Source organism: Seriola aureovittata, chromosome 6, assembly GCF_021018895.1.
Source record: "Seriola aureovittata isolate HTS-2021-v1 ecotype China chromosome 6, ASM2101889v1, whole genome shotgun sequence".
In the NCBI taxonomy this organism is placed as follows: domain Eukaryota; kingdom Metazoa; phylum Chordata; class Actinopteri; order Carangiformes; family Carangidae; genus Seriola; species Seriola aureovittata.
In genome coordinates, this window is record NC_079369.1 from 7577255 (window position 1) to 7594378 (window position 17124).

Below are 17124 nucleotides of genomic sequence, written 5' to 3' on the forward strand. Positions count from 1 at the left end.
CATGATAACCGTGTTTATACATGTGTATGGGCAGGTACGCACTGAATGCATTAAAAGCCCTAAAAGTGTTTTCCTATTGGTCCATTTTCACCACTAAAGACACTGTTTATTGACATATTTTGACCAGTTCCAGCAAATTTACTTTAATAATGAGTTGAAAAGGACTTTTCCTCAGCTACCATCTACCAGCACTGATAAATGTTGACTGAGCTGTCTGCAGTAATACAAAGTGCTGAGCTGTAGCAGAATAGGACATTGATCCAATCATCAGACAATTAGCAAAGACATGTTACACACAAATGAGACTGTGTTCTCTACCATCTGTCTGCAAACACAGGCCTGCTCACTTAGCAGTATCATCATATGTGCAGCACACAGAAAAGACGGAGGGGTTATGGACTGTGTGACTACAACAACATCTTTCTGCATTTTCTGGATTTTCTGCATGAACGGATGAATCAGCCATTAGCAGGTAACTTAACACGTAACTTAAAACGGGATGTGACGGGGGCTGTTACTTTTGTGGATGACATTTGACATTTTGCTGCTAATTAGGAATGTTTGTGAACATGATCACTAAATAAAAATTAATATGCAAGTGAGAAACATAAAAAAGTGTGAAAGAGGGAAAGAAAGAGGAAGGAGATAGAGAACTTGCATGCTCCATGGGAAAGAGGGGAGGAGAGGATACAAATTAAAATTTACTATAGAGAAACACAAGCATAAGAGGAAGAGGTGGACTGAGGAATGAGACAGAGAAAATGTCAGCTAGGGAGGGACAGGAAGTCACAGTGGGAGCTATCATACATTTCCTCCTCTCTTAATGCTCGCTGCTAGCTTATGATTAATTACACGCCGGTCTTAAAATAGGTCGCCTCTTTCATCCCCACTGTGCATCTTTCTTTTTCTGTGTGAAAGACAGAAAGGAAAAGAGAAAGAGAAAAAGTTGGAGTCCAAAAAGAGAGGAGGGAGGGATAAACACAACATGGAGATGGGCAGAACTAAAATGAAGGCTTACAGGGGTTCAGCTTTCAGGGCTGAGGTTTGTGGTGTGGCACGAATTCATATACACTAAGTAGATAAAGTAAAGTCTGCTGAACAGATACTGCAACTTCTCTTCATTCCCATGCAGAATATCTTTAAATATGTTCTTGTGTGTGACATTTTCCTGCTCTATGAGGTCATCTTAAGTTTTTTTCTAAGCCTCTCAGGAGAGAGATTATCTTAGCGTTGTGGCATATTTGGGAATCTACTCCCCGATGTCAACTCGTACATACACCCTGGATTTAGAATGGACCATAAAAGAGGATTGCGATAGCGGAAATGCCTTGAAGTCTGAAGCTGAGTGGTTAGCAATTTCATCTGAATGGAAGCCCACAGAAAAGGTTGTGCTGACAGAAGCACTGACTTCTGCACAAATAAACGTGCGACACACACCCACTCACAACGAAAACTGCACACACACGCACTTACATTTACTGTATATACACCTGCTTATCACCCACCGCGTTGCTGTGCTTAGACTCACTGAACCTTGTAATAGCTTTGCTGAGACAGATCATGCCTCGGCCTGTTCAAGTGTTCCCCCTCTATGAACGTGATAAGCCATCACCTGGGCCCAGCAATAGCTGCCCCGTTAAAATTTAATGCTACAGTACATCCCTAAAAGGCACTGAGGCACACAGAACAGTTAGCACCATATGGATGGCTGCGCTAAACTGCAAAGTACGCTCCTAAATCTAGTCATTGTCGTCATCACTGTAATGTCTCGCTGCGTCTGGAGGGTGAAATATTTAAATTGTCACTTGCAGGATGGCTACAGTGAACATGTGTTTTATTCATTTAGTGATGATGCGGAGCAAGAGAAAACATACATTATGTATCAGTGAAAGTGGCTCTGCCAGCCCTGCATGTCACCTGAACCTGCTTCAACAACACAATCTGGAGCAAAGCTAAATTAAGACCTTTCTGCAGGTAATTCAGTTACTTTAAAAAGGAACAAAGTGCATGAAATGTGACTGAAACTGGAAAATTCTGATTTTTTCGCTACTAGGCTCTTATTTTCCTACATTTGGCCGTAACATCTATCTGATATATTTGTACTGAAATCTGCAAACACAGCGGCACTGCCACAGCAACATCCAACAGGGAAATAAACGAATGGTGGGACGATTGATCAGACGTGAAGTCAGTAATTCTAACAACACATCTACAGCAAGTGCAGTAGGTCAAAGCTGGATGAAGAAGTTGTACAGTAAACTGTTTGGTGGTTAAATAATTTACTGTTTTTTCTTTTGTTTTCTATTTGTCTAATGCGGCTAACCGTTTTTTTTTTTTTTTTAAAGATTCTTTTTTGGAAAATTTGTCTTCACCGGTCAGCTGATAGCACAGAGACAAACGGGACATAAGCGTGAGAGGGGTATGACATTAATAAAGATCCACAGCTGGAATCGAACCAGGGACATTCAGCTGCCATTACACCATAAGCTTGGTTCCTTTATTTGCTTGACTTCTGTTTGAGAGCGTCACCATTTTTTCTCAGCTCATCTCAACAGTGACAATAATGTTACTGTTAAACATGAGAATGACGATTAAAACCACAAAAAAAATTACTGATGTTAACCACAGGAAAGTGTTGTAACATGAACTCTTCCATGAAGAAACTTACACCCATCCTACAGTTCAGCCAGGTAAAGTGAAGCCAGTGACTCGCTGTAATGACTGTTTGGCCGACGTCTACTGTGAACTCAATGATCTGTATGACCTGATGACTCCAAGTTTCCACCTCTCCCCTGACGGGATGGACAGACCTACGGACAGGACATGTATCAACATGTCCCCAGACAGGCGAGTCACTCACTGCAGATGAGCTACAATTACTGCCAAGGCAAGCTGAATACACACCAGGGGAAATATGAAACCTATTTCTGCTGAAATATAGATAACACTTCTCTGTAGCACAGAGATGCAGACCCCAGCGCAGTCTCAGATAACTTCAAAGTGATTGATTTACAGAGGTGAGCTCCACGAGGGCGGAAAGGGAGGGCGAGAAGTTGGAGGAGGAAAAGAGAAGAGATGGAGACAGACAGAGGTTACAGTTACTTGTTGGCGGAGCTGCCCTGGTTTGAGCTGATGATGTCAGTGTCTGCAGAGTCCAACTATCTAATGTGAGCAGAGGCTGACGGTCTGCATTGTGGAGTATTACACCAAACTCCTCCAGGCTATGAGGTCATACACACAACCTGCCTCCGTGAAGTCAGGTTTCCACCTCTCCGCTTTAACCCACTGCACCAGCCGTCACTTTAAACCAGTGGTAGACTAGATACACCTGCAGGAACATGATATTATTAACAGGATACAAAAGGGCAAAAACATGTACTCCTTTGCAAGATTTAAAAAAAAATCTTTGCTTTTCATTGGAATACTGTACATGAGATACAGTTACTCAAATAGAGAGAAAGAAATTGATGTTAGAAGGGAAGATCACTATTTGGTGACAATTTGACAAGAGGGCATAAGAGGAAAATAGCCACATTATATCCAATTTGATATAGAGCCGAGTGAAAGAAAGAGCACTTGATGAAATTAATCTGGACATGTTGTTATAAAGGCCACAAAACTGCAGAACTATTAATCCAAGGGGAAACATACAGTGTAAAGTCAGCTGTTGTCCAGAGTAATAATGTAAAACTTTGCTGATCTCTCCACCACTGGGAGATCAGAGCACCTGTTCAGGAAGTCAGAGCTCAAGGACAACTGATAAGTTACTGTAGTTGCCTTCTGAAACAGAACCTGAACCCAACCTGATCACTTGAAAGGCTGCAGACGCCACGCAGGACACTTTTTGGGACTGTACTCATATCTTAGAGGGAAGGTTGTAGATGGAGCAGGTGTAGTGATGTGATTACTGTACTGAGCCTGAGAAGGGCAGCCTCTGACAAACTAGGATTGATGAGCACTGCAGGGGAGGGAGCAGCTATTTCTGTCTGTCTGACCACATGTGGTGCCCTGTGTCTGGCTGCACATACACACCTGTGTGTGTGTGTGTGTGTGTGTGTGTGTGTGTGTGTGTGTGTGTGTTTGTGTGTGTGTGTGTGTGTGTGTGTGTGTGTGTGTGTGTGTCTGTCCAGGGGTGAAAACAACACTGAATGTAACACTGCAGTCTGTGATGTCAAACCTTCCATGTAATGAAATCCATTACAGCAATGCAATGAGAACACTTATCGTTGCAATCAACACTGGATTTCTCAGATGACTATGACCACCTTGCCAATATATTACACTGTTCCAAGTTATTATTTATTTAAATAGAGCTATTATCAATTTAGAGTCAATTCTTTACGGTGTAAATGAACCCTGCAGGTGTATGTAACATAAGAGACGGTGCTGGGGAGAGAGAAAAAGAGGTCTAATAACACTGAGTTAGAATATACTTTCACAATAAAAGTCCACAAAAATTCAATAATAAAAGATTCACATAGACAACTTTACGACAGTGCTTCAGATTCTATTTCAATCAACAGTCCGCTTTATAAACTGAAACTTTCCATTTTCAACTACACCTCTTCTCTACTGCATAAAATGTTTTCCTCTTCTCTGCACAAGCGCGCACACACACACACACACACACACACACACACACACACACACACACACACACACACACACACACACACACACACACACACACACACACAAAACTATGAAAAAGCATGACACTTGCAATTAGCTACAGTGCCAGAAGCCTGAGACAGCAGAAAGCAGCCGATGCGCTCTTAGTGAGCACCTCGTGGACTGGGCGTCACACTGAATCAGCCTGGAGAGGACCAGGGAAGAGAAACATGCCAGCAATTCAATACAACCCGAATCAGCAGGCCTGCACGGCGAGACTGACAAAGAAAATGAGGGTCTATTGTTACAAGAGCGGCACTTGTGGTGTCTCCATTCGTCCTAAATAAATTGCATTATCTGTGCTGTCAGAGTGGCAAGAAAATAATCCATCCTGGCTTATCATCACAAACACATTCTATCCACTTTGGGTTTTTTTCCCCTCTCTTCTCTTCAATGTGTCTTTGCTCTCATTTTAAGGGCTTTGTGAAATGAGAATATTGAATCAACTGCATTCTCCTTTTTTTAATAATTATCTAGCAACAATTCATGCACACACTACACTGAGAGTAGGCAGAAAAGACTGTCACTAACAGTTACTCTCAGTGATGTATTCTGAATTATTCATATTGTGACTTACTGTACAATTACTGGAAAGAACATGCATTGTTACACATCGAGTGACACCCCAGTGCAATCAAGCATGCATGCACAATTAATATGCCATCAAATTATATGAGAGATGAGCAGTGGATTTTCCAATTTGAAGTGCAGTTTACTACAAGTACACACTTACTTCAGATTTTCATGGTTTTGCAAAAAAAAGTGCTGCAAAAGCACAAAGACAAATCATTATGGAATGAAATACGCCTTGTCCATCCGTATTGTGTTTTTGTGCTTGTGTGCAAATCAAGCCATGGAAGCAGCGAGTTTCTTATTCTGTCTGGATCTGCGTGTTACTCAGTTTTTAAGGGACCATCCTCCAGTAAAAAATGTTGTCTGTGCAGCAGGTTATTACGAGCCACAGTTACGTTTTATTGCTAGGTGACTTCTATCGGCTGCAGTAATTATGGCGGGAGCAAAAGAAGAAGTCTGGTGATGTAGCGTATAGAACAGCAAAGCTTGGGGTGGATGTATGTGTCAACAAAACACAGGAGACTGGTGTTCGATTGCCATGTGAAACTAGCAGTTTACGTTGTTTCTTTTATCCTTGTCAGATCGTCAACCTTAACCACTTTGTTACTATTGTAACCATGACAACAAAGATTGTCTAATCTTGAAGAAGTACTTATTTTAACCCAAACCATGACCTTTTGATCTTCATTAAGGTTTTTGTGTCTAAAACTAAACGAGCCATGACCATTTATTATTGTAACCATGACAACCACTGCCTGCTGCCCTAGGGGCACTATTTCAGAGGGTTGGAAAAAAAAGCCCTATACGGTTGTTCAGGTTGGGGGACTTGGTTTTTAACGTGGTTCTATGAGCCAGCGTATTCAACATTGGTGACTAAAATGTGCAGCATTACGTAATAATCCTGAGTAATGGATATAAACACTTTGATTACATACTCCCAAGCCACTTTACAGATTCAAATCAACATCAGAAATACAAGTGCAAAGTGGTTACAGCCAGAATGCGTATCTCCTCCATTGTGTCTCCTTCAGATAATTAAATCCCTGCATCCATCTGAAGGCAACAGGAGAGACATGTAGCTGCAGTTTCTCCTTGCTTAGTGTCATGTCAAATTGCACAATGATCCATCGTGGTTACCTGAGTTCATTTCTGTTTAAAATCTACACATGAAACTCATCTTTTAGGCCAAAATTTATTATTAATGTATCTGTATTTAAACTATCTCAAAGCAACAACAAAAATCTAATTTATTTTTTTCTTTTCTTCAATTTTTTACTGCAATATACTGTAATTACTACAGTGACTGTATAAGTATTTCGCTTAAATCTGACAGGGATGATTCAGGAATCAAGTTGTACCTGTACAGAACAGTTATTGTGTGGATCACTGTGTTTCACCTTAAAACAATGCATCACTACCATAAACAAGCTGACCAGCCTTTCAATATCTCCACAAATATAAATTCAACTTACAAAGACACATCATCTGCCTTTCACAACACGTTTGTGGTGCTGGATATTTGTGTGTTGCCAGTCTGCAGCTGACGGTAACACTATTTTCCTGCTTGGAGAAGCTGATTTGCACTCTTCTCTTGTCTCCATTTGGTGAGCCAGTTTCATCATGTCCCTCTATGATTGGCACAGATGCTTAAAAAGGGATGAGACCAATAATGTGACTTGCTGAGAAGACAATGATTAATCACCAAACCTTCCTATTTATATTCTACTTCTCCTAAACCTCTGGCACATATTGTGCTGAGCCAATTTAAACAAAAAAAAAACAAGTATGCTTGGACATGCCTTCACTGACCTTGCTCCCTTGCTCACACAGTGTGTTGCTAAAATGCCACAATGAAAGGGCTCTAAACCAGAAAGGAAAAGCAGCTAACGTGCATGCGCACACACACACACACACACACACACGCACACAGACACAGATTGGGCATCTCATACTCCCTTGCCTGCATGTTCACATTCCACTGTGGTAACTATCAAGAAGTTGTTCTGACAGCAGAGCAGCAGTACCAGGAGAAGCAAGCTGTCCGCAGGAGGGTTTGTCTGGAGACCTGGTTAAAACTCAACAAAGAGCTAGTCTACTTTACATGACCTCACAGTGCCACTGCCAGTTGAAAAGAAGTTTGCTTTGCAAAATTCCTCTAAGTGATATAATTTGCAAACACATCCTTTCTCTTTATAGCTCACCAGATTCTGTAATTTACACCTTCATAACCACCACCTGCACCCATTTAGAGTCCCTCCTTTCCTTGAGACTGCTCATTTTTATCCTGTCTATGAATCCTCCCTGCTGGGACAGATCTATGGGTGTGTTTGACATGCCCTACATGAAGAGACCCCTCAACCCTTCCACCCGCTGTGGGCTGGCTGCTGCATGATGCGTTGTGACTGACGCCAGGAGGCAAACACCCCTGCCACTGCTCCTCTCTGCCTTCAGCGCCGGCACGAGTGAGTGAAGTCAGTCAGGCAATCTGGCAGCTCAAAAACCCCAGCTGGGTGCACTCATCCTCTCCGCTGCCACTCCTCTGTAGCTAGAAAATACCTCAATTTGAAATCATACATTTCACTGTTAACCTTGATGGCAGGCGGCTCCATTTTCGTCAGCGTGTGCCTGCATGTCTGACTGGATAAGTCGCAGGCGAATATGTGTGTGTCTGATGGCAAATGGAGAATGAAAATGTGAGAGTCACATTTCAGCGACCGTTCTATTCAAAATCTTGTTGGATGTGCTACAGGCATAATAGACCCACTATTTCCACTGTGTGTGGTGAGCAGTTTTACATCTTAATAAATCCATACCCACATCATATTCGTTTAGAGGTAATAAATGCAGAAGGAAACTGATCTGACTGTGTACTGTTACTTTTTCCTCCCTTCTTTGCCCTCTAAGAGGACAGACCTGCATGGTGCTGATAGAAAAGTGAAATATTCTTTCGGTAAAAGGAAGCAGATTCCTGACATTTAATCTGATAATGCCTGAATTGCTCCACTGTAACAGTTACCCAAATAACCCATCCAGGTTAGTCTTTCCCGCTCTGCACAGCCACGCAATGACTCCACACAGGGGATTATATTCCTTCTGACAGCAGCCTGCCAAGATCTCTGTCTCGATCCATCCCTCCCATCATTCCCCAATTGGTGGCACACAGAGGTCATGTTGTTGGTTGCTTTATGAAACTCTACGCACCCTCAGGGGCCTTAAAGCTGTACCTGACAATAAAAACTCACAGATAGGGATGCATCAGGGAAGGAAAAAAAAAACCCAAAAAAGCCCAACCCTTCTCTGTGAATCACTGTCTGTGTTTTTAATGGGGTGACATATGGCTCAGCAGAGGTCTTCTCTTATCTAGTTTACAGAGACGGCTAAATGAAAATGACTACAATAAAATGAGATGACAACGCCTGAATGCTCCAACAAGCAGTTGATGGTTTCATCTGCCATCTGGTTAAATGTTTTACTTTTACTACTTTTATTCTTCATTGAGCCAGTTGGTTTGACTGCGTCTTATCCAAAGCCAAGAGGAACAAATCTTCATTATTGTTGGCTGATATGGGAATAGCACTGATGATTGTAAACTTCCAATCCAAAACTGCAAAGGTAACAAAAGTTAAATGTGAGAGGGAGACCACAAATGCCCTCACAACAATGCTTTATGAATATGAGAGCATAAGGCAGTGTAGTAATAATACAAACACATGATTAAAAAGCACACGTTGCGCCCAGGGAAACAATAAACCACAGCAAAGCATCCATTGTTACTGTGCTACTGAAGTTAATGCAGCACTTCGGTCAGCCTCCCAACTGATCTTTAGAGGGCTGTGAGAAGAGAAGATATTCATAAAAACAACAACAACAACAACAAAACTTGTTTTTCAATTCTGCTGCAGATCTGCCACCAGTAACAGTCAAAGAGAGTTAGTCATTCATCTGCCATAATGGGAGCTGTGGGTCATACAATCTAGAAAATAAAATACAGCTGCCTGTGATGGGGCTCCTAGAGGCTGAATAATCACCAGGTTTTGTTGTGGCAGCAAAGATAATAAAGCATTTTTATGATGCCATAAGAATGCCTGTTTGAGACAGCTTTTCTGTGTTTTTTCAGGCTCATTGCAGAATTCTGATGGTGCATTAGCTTTACAAACAACTGTTTGTTTCATTGACTGTTACATGTATAAATGAACTTTTCAATCCCCAAAATGTCAGTGAACAGTGATAACAGACATTTCACTTGAGCTTCGTGCGAGCTGTACAGAAAAAAACAACAACCCTGTTTTAATTTAACGGTTAAAAAATATTGCAGCAAATATTTGCCTTTCATATCAATATGCTCGCTGTAATGTTCAATGACCTTTCCGGGTTCAGCACTTGACTTGGTCCATTGAGGAGAGTGTATCATAATCTGCTGTGCTTACACACGTGTAAACAACGCTTTCCTGAAGGCTGAAAACTGCTGTGAGAAGAAATTCAACATCAAATGTGGCAGTGATGTGTGACACATCTTGACTTTCTAGAGATTGATAATGTCCGTCTGCGCTCTCTCTCCCTCCTCAAGGTTCTGTTTCAATCTCTTCACTCTTCTTCTGTTCTGTTACTGTCTCTGTGTGCAGTCTCCATCACATTACATTTGCTACCTTCCATTAACGATGCATTTGTACATATGTATCGTTACTGTATGTATCGTTATATGTAATGTCATACATACGGTGGGGTGTGTGTTTGAAATTTTGTTGACACCACACCCACTTCTCCCACAATCCAATTAAATTTCAAGGATTTGATTTAAATCCCTCTCGTAACGACACCTATATTCCGTTTCACCTGGAAATGCGTCACATTTCTACAGTTAAAGTTGCTTTAACTGCTGTTTCACTGTGACTTTAAGATGTTAGTTTTTGTCGCTGCCTTGTCAGTTTAGCTTGTAGCCTAGCCTATTTGACTAGCTTAGCCTTTAACCAGCTACAGCTAACATATCTTCTCTGACTGCATTACGATGATTGGTGCAGATAGAGTTAGAACAGCTTATCTCTGCAGCTAACGTTACTGCAGGTGTTACAAGCTGTCCAGATTGTTTTAGTCCAATACTCGTCGGCAGATGATGAGGAGCTTATCCATATTGCAACTGATTGTGTCCAAACACCAACTGCAAAATGGCTTTTGACTCTCACCAACCCCATTGGTACCCTGTGTACAAACATACTTCTTCTACCCCCACAAACAAGGTTAAACAACACACATTAGTATGTGGTGGCCTCCACTGCCCGCAATATCAGGTTAGCATTGCTAGCCACAGTATACTGTAGACCCAGGGTCAGAGCTCCTGACATAAAGGCTGATCTGAGGGTGCTGGTAAGAATATATATAGGTGTTTTCGGGGAGTATGACTTTAGGGACTTAAAGCAAACTCAGTGGAGTTTAATCTGCTATGCATCATCATTTTACACAAAAGGCTCAGTGTGATTTCTCACCACAGTCTACTTAAGCTCATTTTCAACACTGTGGTTGCTTCGTTATTTCCCTGGTTAACAGGAGACAAAGAGCCTCTGCTCAGTCAGCACAGAGCGGTGTGTAACGCCGTTTCAACCCACACCACGATGGAGCCCAGTGTCCCTGAAGGCTTTTCTTTAAGAAATTCCATTCATTTAATAAGCAGCAGCCAATAGTACAGGATTAGATTCAGCAGCAGTGTTTGATATGGAAAAATGGTGGAATTACACCATGAAAAGAAAGAAGAAGAGAAACTTGGAGACAAGAAGCAGATAGGAGGATGACAGATTAGGCAGTGGATGGATTTAAAGGGAGGTGACTCTTTTTTTAAAAGGCCGTGACGAGGACCCTGCTGAGGCTGAGGAACGTACAGGGGACAGATACGGTTAGATGGCAATTGACTGCCTTGTGTTGTACCGCATTGGAGTTCAAGAGGCTATCAAAACATTATGCCAGGGAGACTCATAACAATGACCAGAGGAGTAATAAAAGACATAAAGTCAGGGAGATGGGGAGCGAGCGAGATGGAAAAAAGCTAGTAAGGCAGAGACAGAGAAGAGAGAGAAAAAAAAGATGGGAGACACAGGGAGGCAGAGGCAGGAAAATCAATAGACTTCTATATGCAGAATTGAGAATGTGCCCTCTCGCTGCTCCAGACAGCCTATCCGAGGACTCCAGCAGCCAGCAGACAAACTGAACATCTATCCACAGACCCATACTGATAATATGCCACCCCAGCCTGTCCCTGTCTCCATTTATCTCCTTCTTTCAACCTCCACCCCCCAACCACACACACACACACACACACACACACACACACACACACACACACACACACACACACACACACACACACACACACACACACACACAGTCACACAGACACACACACTTCAATCTACTGGCTCTTCTCCTCCAAATTTAACACTCTAATTTGGTTGAGGGCTAGCTGCCGTGTTATTGATGTTGCCAGAGGTCTGATCCATCTTGAGCCCAGTACAAGGCTTTAGTCAAGATGGCAATAACTCAGAGGTATCCTGTAGTCTGTTTGCCAGAGTATCAGACTGGCATTGGTAATTTAAAGGCTGGACGGACAGCCGACATCACTGTATCCACCCGCCTTGCTTCGTCACTCGAAACGGCCGCATGCCAGCGCTCTGGGCCATTTGGTAAATTTCCACGCTTGTTGGAATTCGCAGGACTGACAACCACTTTTGTATCGTCTTTGCAGTGTTACAAACTTCCATAAATACTGTCTTTAGGATTATACAATATGGAAATGAAGATATGACTAATTAAAAAAAGAAATAAAATAAAATGTGTTTACTTTTTCATAGTGTTCGTTGGAGGATTAAGACATATTCTATGTGTGTGTGTGTGTGTGTGTGTGTGTGTGTGTGTGTGTGTGATGATGCGACATGTGGGATGGATTATCGAGGTTTACTCCTGAGCAAGATTGGCGTGCTGTTGTTTCTTCACATATATTTATTTTTTCATGTGTGTGTGTCCACCCATCTGTGTGGGTTTAGCTGGAGGCCATAGCGATGGGGAATTGGAAATGCTGGATGTGGCATTATATACCAGTGTCTTATCACTCTGATATATGGCCAAATAGGGGGTCTGAGACTGTTCTGATAACACACAATGAATAAAGATTGGAAGGAAGTAGAGGAACGAAAAGAAAGACAGAAGGGAAGGAAAGAAAGAAGAAGGAAAGATGACGATTAAGGACAACATGCTCTCTGGAGGCCCGTGGGACTGTGTTAGTGTAGTCTCTGATCATTGATTAAAGAGGTTTATGTACTCCTACCCACAGCATTGTGGAGGACACTCTCACCTCTCTCCCTCTACACCCCTCCCCCTATTCTACCTCCCCTGTCTGTCCTCCCGCCCTTTCCCACCTCTCTGCCTCTATCTCTTTGCTGTAATGGGCAGACAACCATTGCTGTAATTTTCCCGGTACTATAACTGACAACTACAAAAGGTCACGCAGAAGGAGGGGTCTCATCCTTCTAATCGCTTAACAAGAGCTGGGCCCACTCACTCCATTCAAATGTCACCGGAGTAATACTGATGAAGACAAAAAAGTGCTCTTGTACTGACTGTTTTCTTTGAATTTTCATATTATTTAATAGACAGCAGGGTGATACAGTGAGTATTGAGACTACCATTTCATCTGAAGAAAGAAAGGAACTAAGTGTGCTTGAGCTGCAATTATATAACCTGAAAGTTTTCTTTGAATCAATCTCAAAGTATTTACACATTCACTCAATAAAATGACTATCTAAGGGTTCATGGTCATGCTCTACAGCAAGCTTTCAGAAAATGTGAAATATACTGATTACACCCCCTCAAGCAAACAGGGCTGTTATTGGTTTGCCGCTGTGTTTTCTTTTGAAACCAACGTTTAAGGGAGAATGCAAGTCCCCCATGTCACAATCCCCCTGCAAGCAAGAGGATATCACCTGACCAAAGATAGCTCCTCTGAGAAAGAATGACTACTCACAAAATAGTTACCACTGGTGGAGTGTGCTTGTAAATGACCAAACAATGGAGGCAATCAAGTGGTGAGGTACAAAAAAAAAAGAGCACGGCTTTTCAAAAACATAGAAAATGGAAGGAATTCTACAATACAATACAAATATTAATCTGTAAAACTTATTACAAAAGGTTTTTGCCACTTCTTTTGACAGAATTAAGTGACTGTCTGAATGTTTCCTCCTCCTGAGGTTTTAACATCAGACAAATGTACCCTTAAAAGGTTGTTTTCATGATCATTAGTGGCATAAAAGGCTTTATGTAAATGCAACTATTGAATCCCTATCAGCTCTAACCTGTCCATGTGATGACTCATGAAGAAAAGTTTGAGAACTGCACTTTGCTGAGCAGAATGACTAATGATCCGAGTCATAATTTAAAAAAATGTATTTTCAAAACCCAGAAAATACCAGATAAACTGAGCTGAGGATGAATGAGTGGCATTAGTTGAGCAGAAACGCAGAATAAAAAGGACGACAGACGCATTAAACATTAAGCAAACACATTTTGATTGTCAAGTTTACAAATTTAGATGAGGAAAAAGACGAGTGCCCCTATGATTACAGCTTTTGTTATGTTAATTTACATTGTGGTTATCTGCCACAGTAGCACATCCACTAACTATCAAAAGGATCAGTGAGAGCATGATGAGACAAACAGCACTGACACGGTTTATTATCGTGAACAACAAGTTCAGGGGATAGAGAGTCAGAGAAGAAAGTTGAGCTGAACACGAGTGAACATGAACAAACTAGAAAATGAGAAAGGAGAACAGACCGCAGTCAATTACGAGTCCTATCTTGTAGTTTGTGTCTACATTGATTTGTTGGGGACTAGGATCTCTGCCTCTCTCCAGTTCACCTAATTGCACTCACTCTGACCCACTAATTACTTCACTAAGACCTAGCTGGTCTCACCTCAGTGCACTGCCTCTCTGTGTGGAGCTGTCGCTACACCAACCAGGGAGGAAGGGATGGAGTGGGAAACGGATATGAAGGCAAAAAGAAAGAACAAGCCTGAATTAAGAATGCATGATGTATGTCAGAGTAACAGAGAGAGAGAGAGAGAGAGAGAGCAGAGATGTAGAATGGAACGACAAGAGACAGACAGAGTAAGGAAATAGAGGTGTGTATATATATATATATATATATATATATATATATATATATGTGAGTTGGTGAGCAGAGGCTGTGAAATCAGGTGGAGGGCGTGCGGCAGTGTTAACATGCTGCTGTTACTGCACTGTACGTCACCTCAGGATGCCGATGATATGCATGATGTTTCTGGCTCTCACTGAGCTGCATACATAATTAAATAAATCGCTGCAGATGATGTAATCACTCATTATCATGAAGATAATAATGACAGTACAGTTCATTCATTGCGAACACCGGGGAGCTTACATACCTGATGGGATGAGACCAAAGGCCCAGTTGGGTACGAGAATGCCAAAAGGGTTGTTTGTGTCTTTGTTGTCTGTCGTCTCCCCGGCTTTGTGTTCCTCTGGTTTTTGGCTCACACCTTTGGAAGGTGTCCACCGACTTCCCACCACGAAGGATTCGGACACTGCAGACCTGGATTCCATTTCTGTGGCGCCAACTATGGAGTCAGACGCAAGGGTGGTCAACTGAATGACCCCTGCAATCGTTTGAGATCCCGCACTGGGTGCTGGAGTAGTTTGATCCTCCTGCCGGTTGGGTGCACTTTCTTTTTCCTCCTGAACCCATGAAATGGAAATAGATGGCTCCTCTGTGGAGGGATTTTCTGCGCTGGTTGCTGTGGTGGTAGGATCTGTCCTCTGTGTGTCTCTGGTCGTCAGAGGCTCTGGTGTGGTCACCTCAGAGGTCGTCAGAACCTCCATCAAGGCTTCGGGTGTGGAAGTCACCATTTCCTCTCTGCTTGTTCCTTTGCTGTGTTTCCGATAAACAGGAGTAAATCCTGAATTTGAGCTACCCTCTCCCCTGCGTGAGGAGACAGAGGAGAGGTTATCAGTAGGCCGGCGGACGTAGAGGATCTCTCCCTTGGCCTCTTCTGCTGTGTCAGGCTCCTGGGGGTCCTGAGGTGGGGTGGTGGGCTGTTCCACTAGCTGCCACTGGGACAGAGTAGTCTGCTCAGTCGCAGTCACAAGCTCACTTCGGCTGAGTGAAGACTCTGTTTGAGGACTCGGTTTGACACCACTGCTGTCCAAGTTATGGACTTTCACAAACCCACTAGGAAAGTTGCTCCCCTCTCCACTCCCCTCTATCCCCTTCTCCTCCCCTGGTGTAGTTGTAGTCGCTGATGGAGTTGTGGTAGTGTCTTCTCCGTCCTGGTCTTTTCCTTCGCCTGAATAATTTTCTGGGTTGTCCTGTCGCAGGGAGGTGGGCAGAGTCATCACCTCAAGGGGCCCTGCTTTGGCTTCCATGGGCTCCCAGGTGGGACGTTTACCCACATAGGCCACATTTCCAGGGGGGCCTAGTTTAGCGCCATGCATGGACTTGATGGCCCACCGAAACTGGCTGCTGGGGGCAGGAGCAAAGGCTGGGTCTCCTCTGGGACCCTGAGGACCAGATATGTTGACATGGTCACTGGGAGACGATCTCTCATCAGGACTTGATGCAGTGAATTCTACAGGGAACAAAGAGACAGAAGAGACTAATTAATATGAATCCATTATCAGGGGACGGGGTGGATTTAATTTTATGGATGTGGAATAAGCAATTATAAACTCAAGCCTGGCTTACATGAGCCCAATGACATACCATTACCGTTACTATGGAAACATGAAACTGTATCTTCATCATGGACTATAGTCCGTGGTGTGGTGTCTGTTCACCAGTATGGACTTTAGTCGTGTGTGAACCATGTCGGTGATTTGTTTTTACTGCGTATGCACATTTTTTCTGTGCACACGGCAAACCAGTTTCTGTTTTGGATAGTAAAATTAATCAACTCTCTGCAGGCAGTGTGTATCAAATTCAGACCACATCCTTTGGGATTGTGTCCCCACTGTTCATGGATCTTACCATGAAACAGAAAAGTACTAGAAGGTTTAAAGCCCCAGAATACTTGTTAACAAATGTTACCCCTTTCTCTATCGTATTACACATTCATCACTAAATTAGCAACAATAAAAGTTAAAGTTTGCTTTAAAAGCTTTTAGGTATTACCTAAGAATTATTTATTAAAAACCGAATACTCAAAAACTCAGCTAATCTGCTTCATCAGGCCTCTGTGGGTTTGATTTGATCAAATATGATTGACATTTGATTGACAACCCTAAAACTGACATCAGATTCTGATCTGAGTCCATCCACTTCAAACCAGTGATTAGATCACAGACAAAAACACAAATACAGAAACCACTTATGTGAAATGCCCACAGTTGGTTTAACTCTCATAAAAGGTGCATGTAGGAGTCCATCGCTCACTGTAATAAATAGTGAAAATAAGAGAGAATTAAGAAAATATGCTTTCAGGCCCTTTAATCCAGGCCCAGATGTGGGTCTTGCTACTATATAGTCTACAGTGACACTCCTTGGCTGTCTTAATTCTAATAACCCTCAAAACACAACAGCAATTTCTTGCTGCTGCCGTGCAATTCTTACTCATTCTTGCAATCGTTCACCAAATAACATGGAAACTGAATTACTACAGCAGGTAATGTTACAGTCCTAGATTAGTTCTCGTCTTCCCCACACTGCTCCATCATGACTTTTTATGTATTAATACAGCAACATTTTCCAACAGTCTGTACAGTATTGTATCTAATATATTCTCCTGTTTTGGAAGTCTGTAAAAAAAAAAAAAAGACTTTAAAGACTTTAAAATGTTCAGCTAAACTTTCTTTGTAGTAAAACGGAA

The 17124-nt window shown here is 42.3% G+C and overlaps 1 protein-coding gene across 1 annotated transcript in view; it reads right to left on the reverse strand.

Moving 5' to 3' along the window:
- ncanb (neurocan b) overlaps positions 1-17124 on the reverse strand; it is a 149599-nt gene that overhangs the window by 67408 nt on the left and 65067 nt on the right. The window contains exon 9 of the mRNA XM_056378756.1: positions 14689-15888. Coding sequence (XP_056234731.1) covers positions 14689-15888 — 1200 coding nt within the window. The remainder of the gene's footprint in view (positions 1-14688; positions 15889-17124) is intronic.